The sequence below is a fragment of the Nannospalax galili genome, unplaced genomic scaffold (assembly GCF_000622305.1).
Source record: "Nannospalax galili isolate Female #2095 unplaced genomic scaffold, S.galili_v1.0 scaffold617, whole genome shotgun sequence".
In the NCBI taxonomy this organism is placed as follows: Eukaryota; Metazoa; Chordata; class Mammalia; order Rodentia; family Spalacidae; genus Nannospalax; species Nannospalax galili.
This window is the reverse complement of record NW_008341872.1, coordinates 1,261,185-1,278,280: the sequence shown is the minus strand read 5'-3', so window position 1 is coordinate 1,278,280 and position 17,096 is coordinate 1,261,185. Positions and strand designations below refer to the sequence as shown.

Below are 17,096 nucleotides of genomic sequence, written 5' to 3'. Positions count from 1 at the left end.
CCTTTATTGCTGACTCAGATGGTATAGAATGGATGTAGCACAGTTTGTTCTTCACCAACTGAAGGATGTTTGGATTGTTTCCAGTTGTGAGCTATTATGAATAAAGCTGTCATGAATATTTATATATGCAGCATGTTTTGGGCCAGCCTGGGATATGGGCTGGGGGTGGGGGAGAAGAAAAGAGAGGGAGAGAGGGAGAGAGGGAGAGAGAGGGAGAGAGAGAGAGAGGGAGAGAGAGAGAATGCAGGAGAGAGAGAGAGAGAGAGAGAGAGAGAGAGAGAGAGAGAGACTCAGAGTCAGAGATATGCAGAGAGAGAGGAGACTGACAAGATGAAAAGTGACAAATGAAAGCACTCCAGCTCCAGTTCACATGATATCTACATCATTCTGTAGAGATCAAACTAGAATTACTTTTTATTCTATTTTTACTATTTAAAAGTGTGGGAAAGTTCATCTTACCAAATTATTTACCACTGAAGCTATATGTAATACAAAGCAACATGTAATTTTAACTTTCTGGCAGCCACATTAAAGATTAAAGATTAATTTGTATAGTGTATTTTATTTAACTCCAGTTACCTAAAATGTTACATTTCAGCAAGCAAGGAGGCTACAGCCACATTTCAACTGCTCAACAGCTGCATGTGACTGACAGCGCAGACCTATGTAGCTTAACTTAGGCTCTAGCTCATCTTTTCAAGTCAATGTGACACTTTCTCAAGCTTTACTACAATTGGTCTTTAAGGAAATTACATTCAATTTATTCTCTCTATATTTAAATTTTAAAAATACAATTTTTTTTTCTTTTTTAATTTTTTAAAATTTTATGAGTATCAAAAAGCCCCATTGAAAAAAAGAAAGATTATTTCCTTAAAACTCAAAGTTGTGATATTTGTATGCCCGTGTATCTGATGGAACTTCTGCTAAACATAAAGTGCATTCGAATTGACACATGCTGTCAAGAGGCAAGCACCTGCACCTTCAAGGTTTGTGCATGCTTGTCCTTGTGTGTACACCCATGCCCTGGGGCTTTGATTGTGCTGACAGTACTGAATAAGGAGGGCAAAAAACCCTCAAGATAGCAAAACTCCAATTTCACACACCCATCTGTTGTGTTCCCTAAACTCTTGCTTGAGATCTGAGCACATTGTCCTGTGTGAGCATTTCTACCTCTAAGCTTTAGAAACCACTATGTTTCTAAACAAAGCCCTCCACCTTCTAATGAAGTGATTTGCTGTAATCAAACATTTAACAATCAAGGATTGAAAAGGAACTCCTACCTGTGTTATATAAAAATGAAACACAAAACGGGCATATGCCTTGACCCTGTAGTAGCACTCGGAGACATGAACTATGCTAAGGAAAAGATGGATTAGGATCATAAGATCAAAATGTGTAAACATACTCACTGAAACTGAATTTATAGTAACACAATTAAATGCCCATGAAAAGTAGTTTAAAGAGATTCCTATATGAAATGCTACATGAACATCTTTAGTTTAATGACTATATTTGAATGACTATATTTCAATGATATATCTATATTAAGAGTCCATATTTACATATGGACTTGTTAAAAAAAGTTTACAAATTTGTAATGAACATGTTAACAGTGGACAGTAATAAGACTGCAGATGATGTTGACTTCCCTCTTTGGTCTTTTTCTGTATTTTGTGTGTTTTTATACTGATACTGTTTTATGTTTGTGGTGAAAAAAATCCTTAAAGGATTTTAAATTGGAGGGAAGAAAGAATATTATTGTTTCTATATTTGCTTATTGGTTTAAAAAACAACTTTCAAATTGGTTTTAAAAATCAAATTAAGAATTACATTATTCAAAAGCACTCATAAAATTTGCTCTTGGACTTCAGACAAGAGCAGTTCATGAATCCAGAGGCCTCTCCTCTCCTTCCAGATTACAGAATACTTGGGTTTTAGAACTCAGAAATACACAAAGAGAATGTGAAGCTCATCAGTAACCCCACTATTAACATTGGGGTGTACTTCCACTTCAATTTCAGTTCCACAAAGTTCACTGAACAGCCTTCTATGTAAATGACAGAATTCTCTTAAAGCACTAGGAATACAGTATTCAGAAAATCAAAACTTTTGTCCTCAAAGACACTACAGCCTAGTAAAAAGGGACGGGCAGTAAACTAACAACATCAACAACAACAAAAATACCGACAAATGGATAAGAATATTCCCGATAGTGATGCACATTATTTAGTATGAAACAAAAACTTGGGTAGAAAGCTTTAAATGAATATTACTTTAGGGTGCACTTCAAATATCTCCTTATGGAGGTGACACGTGAACTGAAATCTCAGTCACAGGAAAGGACGGGGGCTTCAGCGGTTTCCCCTTGATGAATCTGAAGAGATTCCTTCTATGATATCTATACATCATACTTATTTTTAATTGCATCATTTGATGAGATGTTTTTAATCCTGAGGTTTAGTTTATCGGTCTTTGCTATTTTACAGTCCTGACTTTCTGTGTCCTATCCAGGAAAACGTCACCTACCATCAAGCCATGAAGACACTTGCTGCGCTTCTTCTGGGTGTTTTATGGTTATATCTTTCACTGTAGCGTTAAGATGTATCTCGAATTAATTTCTCAGTACTGTGTGAGGCCAGAGTTGAGGTGTTTTTCCATATGAGCATTCTGTTGTTCCAGCATTACTTGTTGACGGCTTTTCTTTGTCCCATGGTTTTTGTAATCATTTAAGGGAAAGTCATTTTCCAGGCTAGTCTGCTCCACTTATCTACTGCTAAACCATACACTAGTACCATAAGTTGATTACAGCAGCTCTATAAAAAATACTACTCGTGATATTTAATCCGCCATCTTTTTGATTATTTGAATATTTAAAAATGTATCTACATATCTGTCCATTTACTGTCTGCCCACTATCTACCCACTCCCAACATGTACTAGTTTGTAAGCTCCAGGAAGAGTTTATTTTGTTATCGTTGTTATTGTGTTCCTTGTCCTACTGTTTATACTGGTTTGCAGTGCCAAGATTACTCAACACCTAGAAGTTTTTCCATAAATACATGCTAAATAAAAGAATATTTGGGGGTTAGAGAGATAGCCTAGTGGTTAAGAACACATGCTGCTCTTACAGAGGACCTGGGTTTAGTTCCCAGCATCAATATGGCATCTCACAACTGGCTATAAATCCAGTTTCATGGGATCTGATGTCATCTTCTTGCCTCCACAGGCACCAGGCACACATGTGGCATGTGCATGGCGTGCATGGGGGCATGTGTGGCACACATATATACATTGCAGGCAAGCGCTCATACACATAAAACTTTTTTTTAAAAAAGAATATATTTGGTTTTGCTAAATGAGTATGTTGTCAAATGGCCTGAATATTCATGTTCACACCCACAGATCAGTGCTGCTCTCAACCTTGGCCAGGGATGCTTCTTTTCTACAGTGGGCTATGGTTAAAGCAGAGACCCATAAGTCATCAAAGTGCTGGGGAGTAAGTGACTGCTGAGTACTCAGTCCTAAGTGGGACATCTCTATCAAGCTCCCAAAGCCACAGGGAACACAGTGGAAGGAGGCCGAAATAATGTAACAGCCAGAGTATGGGGAGGAGTGGTGTGAAATGCTGTCTTGTGGATGAGTGAGAGGGGGATTTGGGGGAGAGGTTTAATAGAACTATTTTTAAATCTATAAAGTGTTTTGGTAAGTTACAGTTCTTTTGTTCATATTCTACTATTAAGCTGTTGTTTATCCATCTATTTCACCTATTCCACTAGAAATTACTGAATGACCTGGTCCATTCTTGAGATTTCTAAGCAGTATATAACGATCGTACTCACCCCCACTGCCTTCTGTTACCCCTACGACTCTGTTGACCCCCTTCCCCTTCTCATCTAGTCTCCCTCCTATGTTTATGTTATTCCCTTCTTGTGCAGGTGGTCGCAGCTGTTGTGTGTCCATGTTTGCAGTGGCCATGTCATGTCCAAAAGACAGCATTTTACAATGTTGCACCTCATCTTCTGGCTGGTAGAGCATTTCTACTCTTCCACAGTGTTCTCTAGGCCTCAGAAGTTGAGTGGGGGTGATACAGATGTCCTGTTTAGGGCTGAATACTCAACAGTCACTTATTCTCAGTACTGACTAGTTATGAGTCTGTTTTAACCATAGCCTACTGATAAAAGAGGCTTCTTGACCAAGGCTGAGAGATGTACTAATCTGTGGGTATAAATATATTTAGATAGCAGTTTAACTACATGTCCATTTAGTAAAACAGTGGTAGCAGATTACAACCTGGAGCCTGCTTTGGTCAAGGTTTACAGTGCCAGGAATGTAACTTCCCATGGAGTGGGCCTCACATCCAATCAGAATGCAGCATTACCATTGGAAGGGTCATGCCACTATTGTACCACTGGCCACACTTGTCTAGTTGGTCAGTTTTGCCAGTCCGGTAAAATCATTGATTACTTTTCTCTCCTAGTGGCCTGCATACAATCTCCTGGCTTATAGATGTGAGCCAGCAGGGAGAAGTGGCCAACTCAGTTTCAGCTTAGATTATACTTTTTGCTAGTTTACAAAGAAGTAGGGATCTATATGGCTTTAAAAATACAGTTTTAGGCCAGGCGTGGTGGCACATGCCTTTAATCCAAGCACTTGGGAGGCCAGGTAGGCAGATCTCTGTGAGTTCAAGGCCAGTCTGGTCTACATAGTGAGTTCCAGGACAGCTGGGGCTACAGGGAGGCCCTGTCTCAAAAAGATTAAAAAAAAAAAAAAAAAAAAATACAGTCTTAGTTTTAGTTGATCCACTCCCAACCCCCTACCTCTCTCCATCTTTTCTCTCAGCCCTTTTTAAACCTTTACACTTCTAGTATCCTCATAAATACTTTCATACTGCTGCCCCTACCTGTCTGACCTCCTCCTTCCCCACCTCTCATGGCTCCTTTGTTGTTTACTGGCCTATACAGAGACTCACTCCGACTTAAATACAAAAATATAAACATTAAAATCTAGGATCTGCATATGAGAAACAAGTTTGCCTTTCTGGGCCAGGGTTACCTTACTCAATGTAATACCTTCTAGTTCCATCTATTTTTCTGAATATTTTAAAAGTTCATTTCTCTTTAGTTCCGAATAGAATTCTGTTTAAGTAGCACATTTTCATTATCTATTCATCAGCTGACAGACATCTAAGCTGATTCCATTTCCTAGCTATTGCTGCAATGAATGTGCAGGTATCTGTTGTAGGGTAGAGTATCCTTTAGGTATATGCCCAGAAGTGGTATTGATGGGTGTAGTGGTTTGAATGAAAGTGTCCCCCATAGGTTCCAAGTGTTTGGACATCTTATTCCCAGTTGGCAGTGCTGTTTTGGGAGGTCTTAGAAGGTGTGGCTATCCTGGAGGAAGCATGTCACTGGGGGTGGGCTTAGAGAGTTCTTAAGCCTTGCCAGATCTGAGCCGCTCTCTTGCTTCCTATACCTCCTTGAAGATGTGAGAGCTTAACTTCTGCTCCTCCTCCAGCCACCTTTGCCACCATGCCTCCTTGCCAAGAAAAGACTATAATTCCCCTGGAATTGTAAGCTCAAATAAACTCTTCATTTTATAAGTTCCCTTGGTCACGGTGTTTTTTATCACAGCAACAGAAAAGTAACTAATACAATGGGTCATATGGTAGTTTTATTTTTAGCTAAGAAACCTCCACACTGATTTCTAAAGTGGCTGTAACATTTTAGACTCCCACCAACAGTGTATAAGGGTTCCCCTTTCTCCTTAGCCTCATGAGCATCTGTTGTCATTTTTGTTGCTGTTTAAATTCACTCATCATTATTGTGTGCAATGCTATGTGTGTTAAGGGCTGCGTGCCAAATGAGTGTGGTCAGAGGACAATTTTATGGAGTTGATTTTCTCCCTCCATCTCTATGGAGTTTTGAGGATCAAACTAAGTTTGTCCTGCATTTTAGCCAACCAAATACCTTTAAACACTAAGATAAATCACCAGCCTGTTTTTTTGATAATGGGCATTTTTATTGGGGTGAGATAAACTCTGAAAGTACTTTTGATTTGTATTTCCTTAATGGCTAAGGACACTTTAAAATTTTTTTATCCATTTGTATTTCTTCTATTGAAAACTCTGTACATTTCTGTAGCCCTTTTTTTAAGTTAGGCTATTTGTTTTTTTTTTTTTTTTTTTTTTTGATGTTTAGCTTTTTTGAGTTCTTTGTATATTCTGGTTTTTAATCCTCTGTCAGATTTATATCTGGCAAAGCTTTTCTTCCACTCTGAAGGCTGCTGCTTCACTTGATTAACAGTTTTTTTGCTGTAAAAAGCTTCTTAATTTCATTTCATAAGGTCCCATTTGTTGGCCTTACTTCCTAAGCAACCTGGTGGAAGTCCTAGTCAGAAATTTCTCACCTATGCTGGTATCTTGGGATATCCTCCCTAATTTTTCTTCTAGCAGTTTCAGAGTGTGATGGTAATGTTAACTTCAACTTGACAGGATCTAGAATCACCTACTGGCCTCTGTGCATGCCTGTGAGGGATCATCTTGATTAGGATAAATGATGTAGGAAGAACCGTCTTAGCTGTGTGTGGGACCATTCTCTAGTGTGGGAATCTTAGGCCAAATAAAATGAGAAAGTCAGCTGAGCATGCATTCATCTATCTTTTTCCTGATGGTGATGTGATGTGAGCATTCATCTATCTTTTTCCTGATGGTGATGTGATGTGAGCAGCTGCTTCAAGCTCCTGCTGCCTTGTATTCCCACCATGGTGGACTACATCTTGAAACTGAACTAAAATAACCCTTTTATCCCTTAAGTTTCTTTGGTCAGACTATTTTATCACAGCAACAAGAAAAGAAACTAAGACATGGAGTTTTGGGTTTCAAGTTGAGATCCTTGATCTATTTGGAGTTGATTTTTGTGCAGGCTGAGAGATGAGGATCTAGTTTCTCCTGCATGCAGATCTCCAGTTTCCCCAGAACTATCATTAAAGATGCTGTGTATTTTTGACATCTGTCCAAAATCAGATGGCTGTGGTTGTGTGGACTTAGATTTGAGTCTTCTATTCCAATCTCTGTATGTTTTGTGCCAATACCCTGCTGTCTTTATGACTGGGGCTCTTCAGTATAACTTGAAATCAGGTATGGTAAGGACGCCAGCATTATTCCCTTTTCTCAGGATTGCTTTGGCTGTGTGAGACCATTTGTGATTCCATATGAATTTTGAGATTTCTATTTCTGTGAATAACAGTATGGGGATTTGACTGGGATGTCACTGAATCTATAGACTACTTTTGGTAGGATAGCTATTTTCACAACATTAATTCTTCCCATCCATGAGCCTGTAACTCCAGCACCAGAGCATCCAAAACTCCTTTTCTGGCCTCCTTGGGTACCTACACTCACATGCATGAACCGACACACAGACCCACACATATACCCATAATTTAAAATAGAAATTTTTAAATATGTAAAATATTGTGAGAATTGTCAAAGTGTGATGAAGACTGTGGGCTTAGTGAGCACAACTCATTAGAAAAATGACTCAGACAGCAGACAGACTTTTTTTTTTTTTTTTTTTCTTTTTTGAGACAGGGTCTCCTTGTAGCCCCAGCTGTCCTGGAACTCACTATGTAGAGCAGGCTGGCCTTGAACTCACAGAGATCTGCCTGCCTTTACTTCCCAAGTGCTGGGATTAAATGTGTGCACCACCACACCCGGCCCTCAGACAGACTTTTTCAATAAGAATTATCACAAACTTTCAATTTGTAAAATATGTATTATCTGCAAAGCACAATAAAGAGTTATGTCTAGCTATACACCACCCGGAACACTTCAAGGCTGCTCCTTATTGACTGCTCTATTTGGTGTACATTCTATAAGTTTTGACAAAGGCATAATGATATGAATGTAACCATATTCTTTTTTCTATTTCTTTCCAAGTCAAGAAATTTTGGATTGTGTACTGAATACTGTGGATGTTATGCTAAGGAGACTGGATTCTGATTTGCTTTCTCAAAAGGGTATGATTTTTATTTTTTGGCTTTGATTTAACAAGCAGTTATTAACTAAATTGAAACTGTAAAATCTGTCCCCCTTGGGGAAGTTATCTGTTAAAATATTAATCGTTTTAGTCTTAAGTTGGTTTCTTGGTTTTCCTTCTGCACTTAAGACTCTAAAGATTTGGGAAGAATTTCCACACAAAATTTGAGCTCTCCCTCTCCCTCTCTCTCTCTCTCTCTGCACTGGGATATTCCCAGAGACTGGGTCTGCCTGGACCTCTGTCCTCCCATCTTCAAGTCTAAAAGAATACATTTTTACCTTACCAATTTTTTTTAGCTTCTTTGTATAAAGTAAACTTTATCTTGACCTCAGTCCAGTAACTTTCTTAAAAATTAAAAAGCAAATTCACCAAGTTCCACATCTTTCTTTCAATAGGTAAAATAATCTTAACACTCTTTAAAGCAGTTTTAGGTTCATAGTAAAACTAAGCTATAATAGAGAATTCCCACATACCTCCTGTCCTCCCTCATGCACAATCTCCCCTGCCCATGACATGGTGTACCAGAATGGTGCATCTGTTACAACACGAACCAAAAGTGACACATTATTATCCAGAATTCGCCGTTTACATTAGGAGTCACTCGGTGTATATTCTATAAGTTTTGACAAAGGCATAATGATATGTGCTCTGTTATGTCAAATAGAAGAGTTGGAGTGTCTTACTCCAGATATGTATTCATCCTTGTCCTCAACCCCTGTCAATCACTGATATTTTCACTGTTCCATAGTTTTCCCTTTTTTAACAGGTCACATAGCTGCAATACACCATGTAGCCTTTGCAGATTGGCATCTGTCACTGAGTGTATATTTTCTTTCAGTTTCTGACACCTCGTCTTTTATGTACCTGGTTTTGGTACAGCATTTATAATAATAATTTCAAGGGAGGTTGATATCATATTACTTCTCAGCTATTAAGGAAAAATTAAACAGAAAGTAATACATTTAACAAGAATCATCAGACTTCTGACCACAGCTTAAGTCTGATGTACCATCACTTATCTTAGATCAATCTATAATTATTGAATTTCAGGGATGAAGTAGATATGAAAAGTAGATCCTAAGTCCTATTATGTGCAAGGAAATACCATTATTGCATAACTTACGATGTACCAGTTACAAAAAGATCAATCATGTTGTAAATACATGCAACAAACCTGCCAAGGCCGTTTCACTTATAGATTTAATTTGTAGAAAAACTTCTCCTTTCAGTGAAGTCCAGTTTTGAAAATTATCATATATCTCATATTTAATACTGGTTAGTTCCCTTTTAGTAAAAGCAAGTAATAAAAGAGTCTTATTCCAGAAGTATTTGTATTCTGATAATCTTTGGCTGCAAGTAGCAAAACAAAAAATTAGGATTTTTAAACATAGTAAGTATGACAACAAATATTTCTTCAAAATTGGTCTCATCATGTTCATATAATCTACTGTCTAATGGAAATATTTTTAAGCTAAAAAGAGAGAGATCTCATATTATGGGGAAACAATATATAAACTGGGAATATTGAAGGTACATTGAAGTACACTGTAATGTCAACTTATTTCCATTTTGTTACTTAACTACAGAAAGGACAGGCATCTTCTATGTGGCGTAGGTTAGCCTTCAGCTTTTGTTCCTCCTGCCTCATCCTCACAAGTACTAGAATTACAGACATGCACCACGTCTGGCTTATTAAGTTTTTTTATTAATTCAGGAGGAAACATTTAGATTTGCTCAGAACAATTTGGTCATAGAGCCTAAATCAGAGGCTTAGATTCTCTGTGATAACATTCTTACAACATGGCTTTGTGTGGTTCCAACATGGTTTGACAGGCAGTTAAAAAAGCTAGAGTAAAAGATAGTCAAAGATCTAGTCTTTGGCTTCATCCGATGCCACAGCTCAAAATAAGCACATTTCTGTCATCTCGGTGACCTTTGCTGCTTCGTATGTCCTGACCCTAATCTCCTTAATGATCAAAGACGTAGATTTGGCAGGTATCAACATAAAGGTGATCACTGAAATTAAGGTTTGCTCAGTACTTGTGACTCCAATAAATTAAGAGCCCTGGTGTGGAAACTATGTCTTTCTTGCTCATCACAATGTCCTTAGCATCTGGCACATACTGACAACATAGTAAATCCTGACCTAGGCCAAAGCTGTAGGAGCCAAGTATAAACAGTGGGGTAGTTCCATTAACAAAGGAGCACAGGCTACCTGGGTGATATTCTCCTGCTGGTTCACTGCCAGGTTTCTAAAGAAGGGCCAAGGAGAATTCTGATAATAAAAATGGTCTTGTGACTCCAATGGAGGGACCCAGACAGAAAAACATTTGGGGACACTGATCAGACTCTATAGGCCTTACTACACACACACACACACACACACACACACACACACACACACACACACTCAGATAATAGACTACATTAAATTGGCGGGGGGTGGTGGTGGTGATAGGATGTGTAGCTAGGGGAAGGAATCTAAATACCATCAATTTATATTGTATGTAAGTCACAAAAATACAATTAAAAATTAAAATAAAATGGCCTGTAAGTAGTCTTCCTTCATGCATTCATCCAACAATCATTTATTGACTATCAGTTATGAAATGTGGATGGCCAGCAGCTTATCACCAGATAGTGCATTAAAAAATTATAAGCCCCATGCATGCCTTTAATCCCAGGACTTGGGAAGCAGAGGCGAGGGAATCTCTGTGGGTTTGAGACCAGCCTGGTCTACATAGGAGTTCCAGGCCACTAAGGCTATCTAGTGAGTTCCTGTCTCAAAAAACAACAACAAAAATTATGAGCCCAGAGAACTGTTTTATTTAAAGAATGTTTAAAGAATGTTTCTGGTATTTTGTTTTGTATTTGTTTAAACAATGTTTCTGGTATTGAGAGATAGATTAAAAGCAAAAACCTACACTTAAAATACTCACTCAGTATCTTTTTTTAGTTATCCTAAGTCTGTGTCATTTTTCGTATTAATTTATTTCTCTTTTCTTAAGTGTTAAAAGTTACCCAAATCAAAGAAGAACCATTCTGGGGCTGGAGAGATTGCTCAGTAGATTGTTCTTCTAGAGGACCAGAGTTCAGTTCCTACTACCCACATTAAGCAACGTTATTACATTATTACCTGTAACTCGTACTCCCAGGTATCTGACACCCTATTCTGGCCTCTACAGGCATCTGTACTCACATGTGCACACACACACACACACACACACACACACACACACACACAATTTTTAAAAACCTTTAAAAAAGAATCATTTTCATCATTCCCAACATGTTCAAGGTCATGTATTTCCTAGTTTCTAGTTTCACGGTAGTTTCTAGTTTCTTTGTTTCTAGTTTCTTTATATGTTTTAAGTCCTTCAGAAGTTATATAGGAGGAGAATCAACATTACTTATGCTGTATACTTCTAAATTTAGGGATCTATATTATCATATAGAAAGTTTTCCTGTTCTACCATTTTTCATCATGTGACTATCATTCAGGAGATCAATTAATATTCAGGAAATATTAATCAAGAGGAAAATGGAGGGACTGTGGAGTAACTCGATCCCCAACATTCATATAAGAAGCTGGCCTGGTGACACATGACTATAAACCCCATTGCTGGGGAGAGACAGACAGGAGGATACCTGGAGCTCATTGGCAGTCACCATAGCCAAATGGGTGAGCTCCAGGTTCAGAGAGAACCCACCTCCAAAAATAAGGTGGAGAGCAATAGAGGAAGATGTTCAAGGTCAACCTCTGGTTTCCACATGCACAAGCACACAAATGCACAGGCACATCCACAAATGTGTATGCTCACATACTATATACACACAAAAGGAAAACAGATTAGTTACTATGTCTTCGTTTTAAATGTCACTGAAAAATAACAAGGAGTTAAGAGAACAAGATGTTTACTCAATCTAAATTTTATTACTGAAACAATTTGATTGATATAATGGTGGTGGGAAAGTGAAGCTATTTTCATTTTTCTCAATAACATCAGAAACAATATTACTAAGATGTGTCTGTATGTTCACCAAGTTTGGGTTAACTCTATCTTTTTAATCTTTATAATTTTCAGTTCTTTAAAGACAACCTTACCTGGAGAGTTGTAATTGTTTTTCTTTAATTTTAAATTCATGTTGTAGACAACTTAATTCTTTCTGTACTCTCTGAAATTCATTTTGTTGCTTTTTTAACTGCATGCTTGCATCTTGAAGTCTAAAAATACAAACAATATCCATTACAAGTTTCAATATTTCCTAATGAATCCCATTCTAAAATTAAAATTCAATACACTTTAAGAAAAACAAGTAGATAAAGAAAATTATTCATCTTTACATCGCTGTGTATGAAAAAGTTACTGTGTACAAAAAACATGCATAAAAACACATCTAACAGTTGTTATATCAGGAGAAAAGAGTTGTATTAGTTTGGTTTCTCTTTTCTGTGATAAACACTATGACTGAAATCAATGTGGGAAGAAGAGGACTTCATCCTTGGGGAAAGCCAATGCAAGAACTCGAGCCAGGCAAGGACATGAAGGAGGAGGAGCTGAAGCACAGACCACAGAGGAACAGTGCTTACTGGCTGCTCCTTTGGCCTGTGTTCAGCCTGCTTTCTCATACAACCCAGGACCACCTACCCAGGGGTATACCACTCACAGTGGGCTGGGTTCTCCCACATCACTCAACAATCAAGAAAATGCCCTACAGACATGGCCACAAGTCAAAAGATAGAGGATGACTTTATATCCATGCTCAGGTGCCAAGGATCTCAGAAAGTAACCAACTGTGACTAGTAATAATCAGATACATAGAGATTAGAGAAGCATGTGCAAACATCTAAGTGTTAGTAGCATTAAAAATGAGTTTTTCTGTACGAAACAGTATATTTTAAAACGAAATGGAGATCTTTTTTAAAGGTTAAAACCTCATTTAATTTTATGTCTTATAGCGTTTATACTGAGTTCAATATTATACAACTGTATTAATTCAACTGTGAACTTAGAAATTTACAGCCAATTTTGAAAGAGACATATCTTTGCTCTGGAAATTGTTATTGAATATGTCAATGTTATTGTAATGAAATGCCTCTTCTAATTATATGGTCATTAAATAAATAATTTTAAAAAAGAATAAAGAGTAAGGGACTAGAGCGGTGGCTTAGCATTTCAGAGTACCGTATTTAAATTTTACAATAAATATATAAATATTAACTAGAGTCATTTAGTTTTATTAAAGATGTACATAATTTAAGATGTTAAATATTACTGAAAATGTTACAAGAAAAAATAAACATTTCCTTTTATGCCAATTCCCACTGCCAACAGCAATTGCTTTCAGCATTTCTCATTTTTTTCAGTATTTAATCTTCATACTACTAATAAAGTGTTTCTGCCTTTTCTTAATGTTTCATTTTAGATAGTATCTAATAAATTACAAATCAGTTACAATCTGATTCTGCTACATATAACTAAGACTTTAATATCATACAGACACACAATTTTTCATAGAACAAATGTTAGGTGTTTTGCAAATGATTATAATCCCAGAACAAAGGAAGCTGAAGCAGGAGGATCACTACAAGTTCTAGGCCAGTGTGTTCTACACATTGGCTTTAGGCCACCCAGGACTTCATAGCAAGACCCTGTCTCAAAACAAACAAAAAAAACCAAACAAACAAACAGCACTGGTATGATAAGCTATACAATGTTCCTAATGTTATCAGGACTCCCTGGTCTGGAGCGTGTCTTCATTCCCATGGTCCACAATAGTGGTATTGCTTCAACCATTTTATTCTCAGACCAGCTGCAGCAAGAGAACAATGCTTTCCAAATCAATCTCTCAAAGCACCACAGAACACTGCTGCTGGATTTAAACTGATCACACTCAGCTGCAAGGGAAGCTAGGCGATGAATTCACTGAACTGGGAAAATCGACCTTCAGGTTTATTAATAGTTCTGTTATGAAAGTGGAAAGGAAAATGGGCATTGGAGTGCGCAGCAAATAAAAACTAATCCCCTAGACATCTCTAGACACCTGCACCTACCCCCTGACCCTTTTCCTCTTCTTTCCAATATAATTCAAGTAGTACTTTTAATTAAATAACATTCAGTATTTCCATCATTTTGACTAGTAAATCACATGCTATGTCAGATTACATTTGTGATTTGTCCTTGGAATTACAAATGTTCTTTTTCCTTCTCAGTGTTCTGTGTACACTGATTCTTCTTCTAACCAGTTCCTCGAGGCAGCCTTCCTGGGCTCTGCGGTTCCCTCTAGTCCACTTCTGATCTGCTTTGACCACATGGCACTCACCTGGAGTTTCCTCCTCTTTTATGCATATGTAACTTTACATACACGCTTATTCTGAAGTCTCTAGTTTACTACTTTTGGTGGAACAAGCCCTCTAGGAGTTTTCCATACATTAGGAGGCAAATTTGACACAATAAATGTCATAAAACATCTTAGATTATAACCCAGAAAGCAAGAGTGAGTCCATTATTCAGCTAAATTAAAGAAAGAAAAAAAAATCTTCCTTACAGAGAATCTGTAATTACTAAATGCACAAGGAATGAAGAAAGGAGAAAATATCCATAATAAAATAACAATAAGGAACTATTTCAGGCAAATTCTATTGAAAGTTTCTTGAAAAACAGGTGAAGGTTTCAGGAAAAACAGACCATTTTTATAGCTTCATGTTATCTGCCCCAGGACATTTTTTAATTTACTAAGAGAAGAGTAATAACTTTACAGTGGAATGAGCTAGCAAGGCTCAGAACTTTTTTTTTTTTGCCAAAAATGACTGATCTCAATATATAATTACAGATAATGTCTGGCAAACACAGATTCCAAGATAGTCTATAAAATAACCAGTATTCTTTAAAACCCTCAGACATGAAAGAAAATACTGAGAATTTGTCACAGATTGAAGAAAACTAAGAAAATGCGAACTCTTAAGTGCAACAGACATTCTAGACTTAAATTGTGGACTGGGGAAAAGAACATTAGCACAAAATGATAAAATCAAAACCTGGAGATCAGTTAACAGTATTACACCAATATTAACTTTTAGTTTTTTATAATTGTACCACAGCAATACAAAGTGTCAAATTTGAGAGAAGCTAGGTATCCACAAATTCTCAAAACTGTTTTGGCAACTTTGTATAATCTAAGATTATTACAAATTTAAAAGTTACAAAAGAATGACTTGGGGCTAGAAAGATGGATCTGTGGTTAAACACACTGCTGTTGTAGAAAACCTGAATTCGGTTCCCAGAATCCACATCAGGCAGCTTACAGTCACCTTTAACTCCAATTCCAGAGAATCCAGTGCCACCTCGGGCCTCTGAAGTTGCCAGGAACAAATGTGGTGCACGACATACATGTAGGCACTCATTGTGCTGGTTAGTTTACGTCAACTTATGACACAAACTAGAGTCACCTTGGAAGAGGGAACCTCAACTGAGGAAGCTCCATCAGATCAGCCTGTGGCCATGTCTGTGAGGCATTTTATTAATTGCTAATTGATATAGGCAGGTCCAGCTCACTGTGGGCAGTGCCATCTCTGGGCAGGTAGGCTTGGGCTGTACAAGAAAGACAGCTTAGCACACAGGGGAAGCAAGCCAGTAAGCAGCATCCTTAATGGTTTCAGCTTCAGTTCCTGCTTCTAGGCTCTTTCCTGTGAATGTCTGGCCCGACTCCCCTCAGTGATGGATTGTGATCTGGGAGTTTTAAGTTGAAATAAACCCTTTCTTCCCTGACATGCTTTTGGCCATGGTGTTTATCACAGCAACAGAAAGCAAACAAGGACACGCATACTCATAAAATAAAAATTAAATATTTTTAAATGACTTGCACATATACAGTGAGTAATTTTTACATGTCAAAATTACCTGCAGTATAAACTATAATAAAATAGAATAGACAGACACATTTTACAAATTATAAGTAATGCAATATTTTAGTTAAAAAAGACAACCTTCATGATCACTTGTCATGACCAGTATATTCCCACACATGACCATTGTTAGAAGAACAATACAATAAAGAGTGGTCCAGTGGAATGTTATACCAAAAAAAAAAAAAAAAAAAAAAAGAAGAAGAAGAGGAGGAGGAAGAGGAGGAGGAGGAAGGTCCTTGTGGATGAGTCAATCCCTGTGTTGTAGCATGGGAAAAAATGCTGAGACTTAACAAGGAGAAGAAAATGCAAGTTTGCAAGTTATAACTTACAGATCAGTAAGTACAACATTAACCTATGTATTTTTATGACTATTAAATATATCTACATATATATTTAAACTTTAGGAAAAAATGGAAACAACCTTTGCCAATGTTAAAACAGGGTTACCTGAAGCAGAGAACCAGAACTGGGCAGGCTGAGCAAAAAAATTTCAGTTTTTTTCTACACTGTTTAGATTATTTACAATGAAGATATATTTATGCATTACTCAAAAATCTAAAATTGGAAGATTTGAAAGCCAGGTCAGTCTGGTTACATATGTATAAAAATATTTTGAGTTTACAAATGAGAAAATATTTAGAAATATTAGAAAGTAATTTAAGTTTATTTAGTATAATGCTATCATTTTAATGTGTTTAAAACTCCATTCTTCCAAGCAAAGCCAGCCATGGTCGAGCAGGACCTTTGACTCATCTTCACATAGACAGAACTGGTAAAAGAAAGGAGCCACGGGCTCCTCCCAAACCCATGTGACCCCTGAGGAACAGATCCTCAAATGGCCTTAAGAGTAAAAATAAATTGGTTTATCTGGGCCAACTGTATGACCTTAAACACCCAAAAAGGAAAGTATTACCAAAGATTCAAGGGGCCAATATAATTTTTTAAGAGTCCATATGTTTAGCTAAAGGCTACATAACAAGAAACAATGCCAGATAGGAGATACCTTCTTTTGAGTTGTTGGCCAGGGTGGCCCAAGTGGCTCCCAGATAGTAACCCAGGATAGAACTGGGAAAATGAACAGCAGACTCCAATATTATCTAAAGGAATATTGACAACTGATTGCTGCTAGATGAGGAACAACTGACTTTCCC

At 37.3% G+C, this 17,096-nt stretch overlaps 1 protein-coding gene across 1 annotated transcript in view; it reads right to left on the bottom strand.

Moving 5' to 3' along the window:
• Lekr1 (leucine, glutamate and lysine rich 1) overlaps positions 1-17,096 on the bottom strand; it is a 203,544-nt gene that overhangs the window by 132,466 nt on the left and 53,982 nt on the right. Inside the window, exons 4-5 of the mRNA XM_029565586.1 lie at positions 12,142-12,261; positions 9,211-9,386 (exon numbers count right to left, since the gene is read on the bottom strand). Of these exons, the coding sequence (XP_029421446.1) occupies positions 9,211-9,386; positions 12,142-12,261 (296 nt within the window). The remainder of the gene's footprint in view (positions 1-9,210; positions 9,387-12,141; positions 12,262-17,096) is intronic.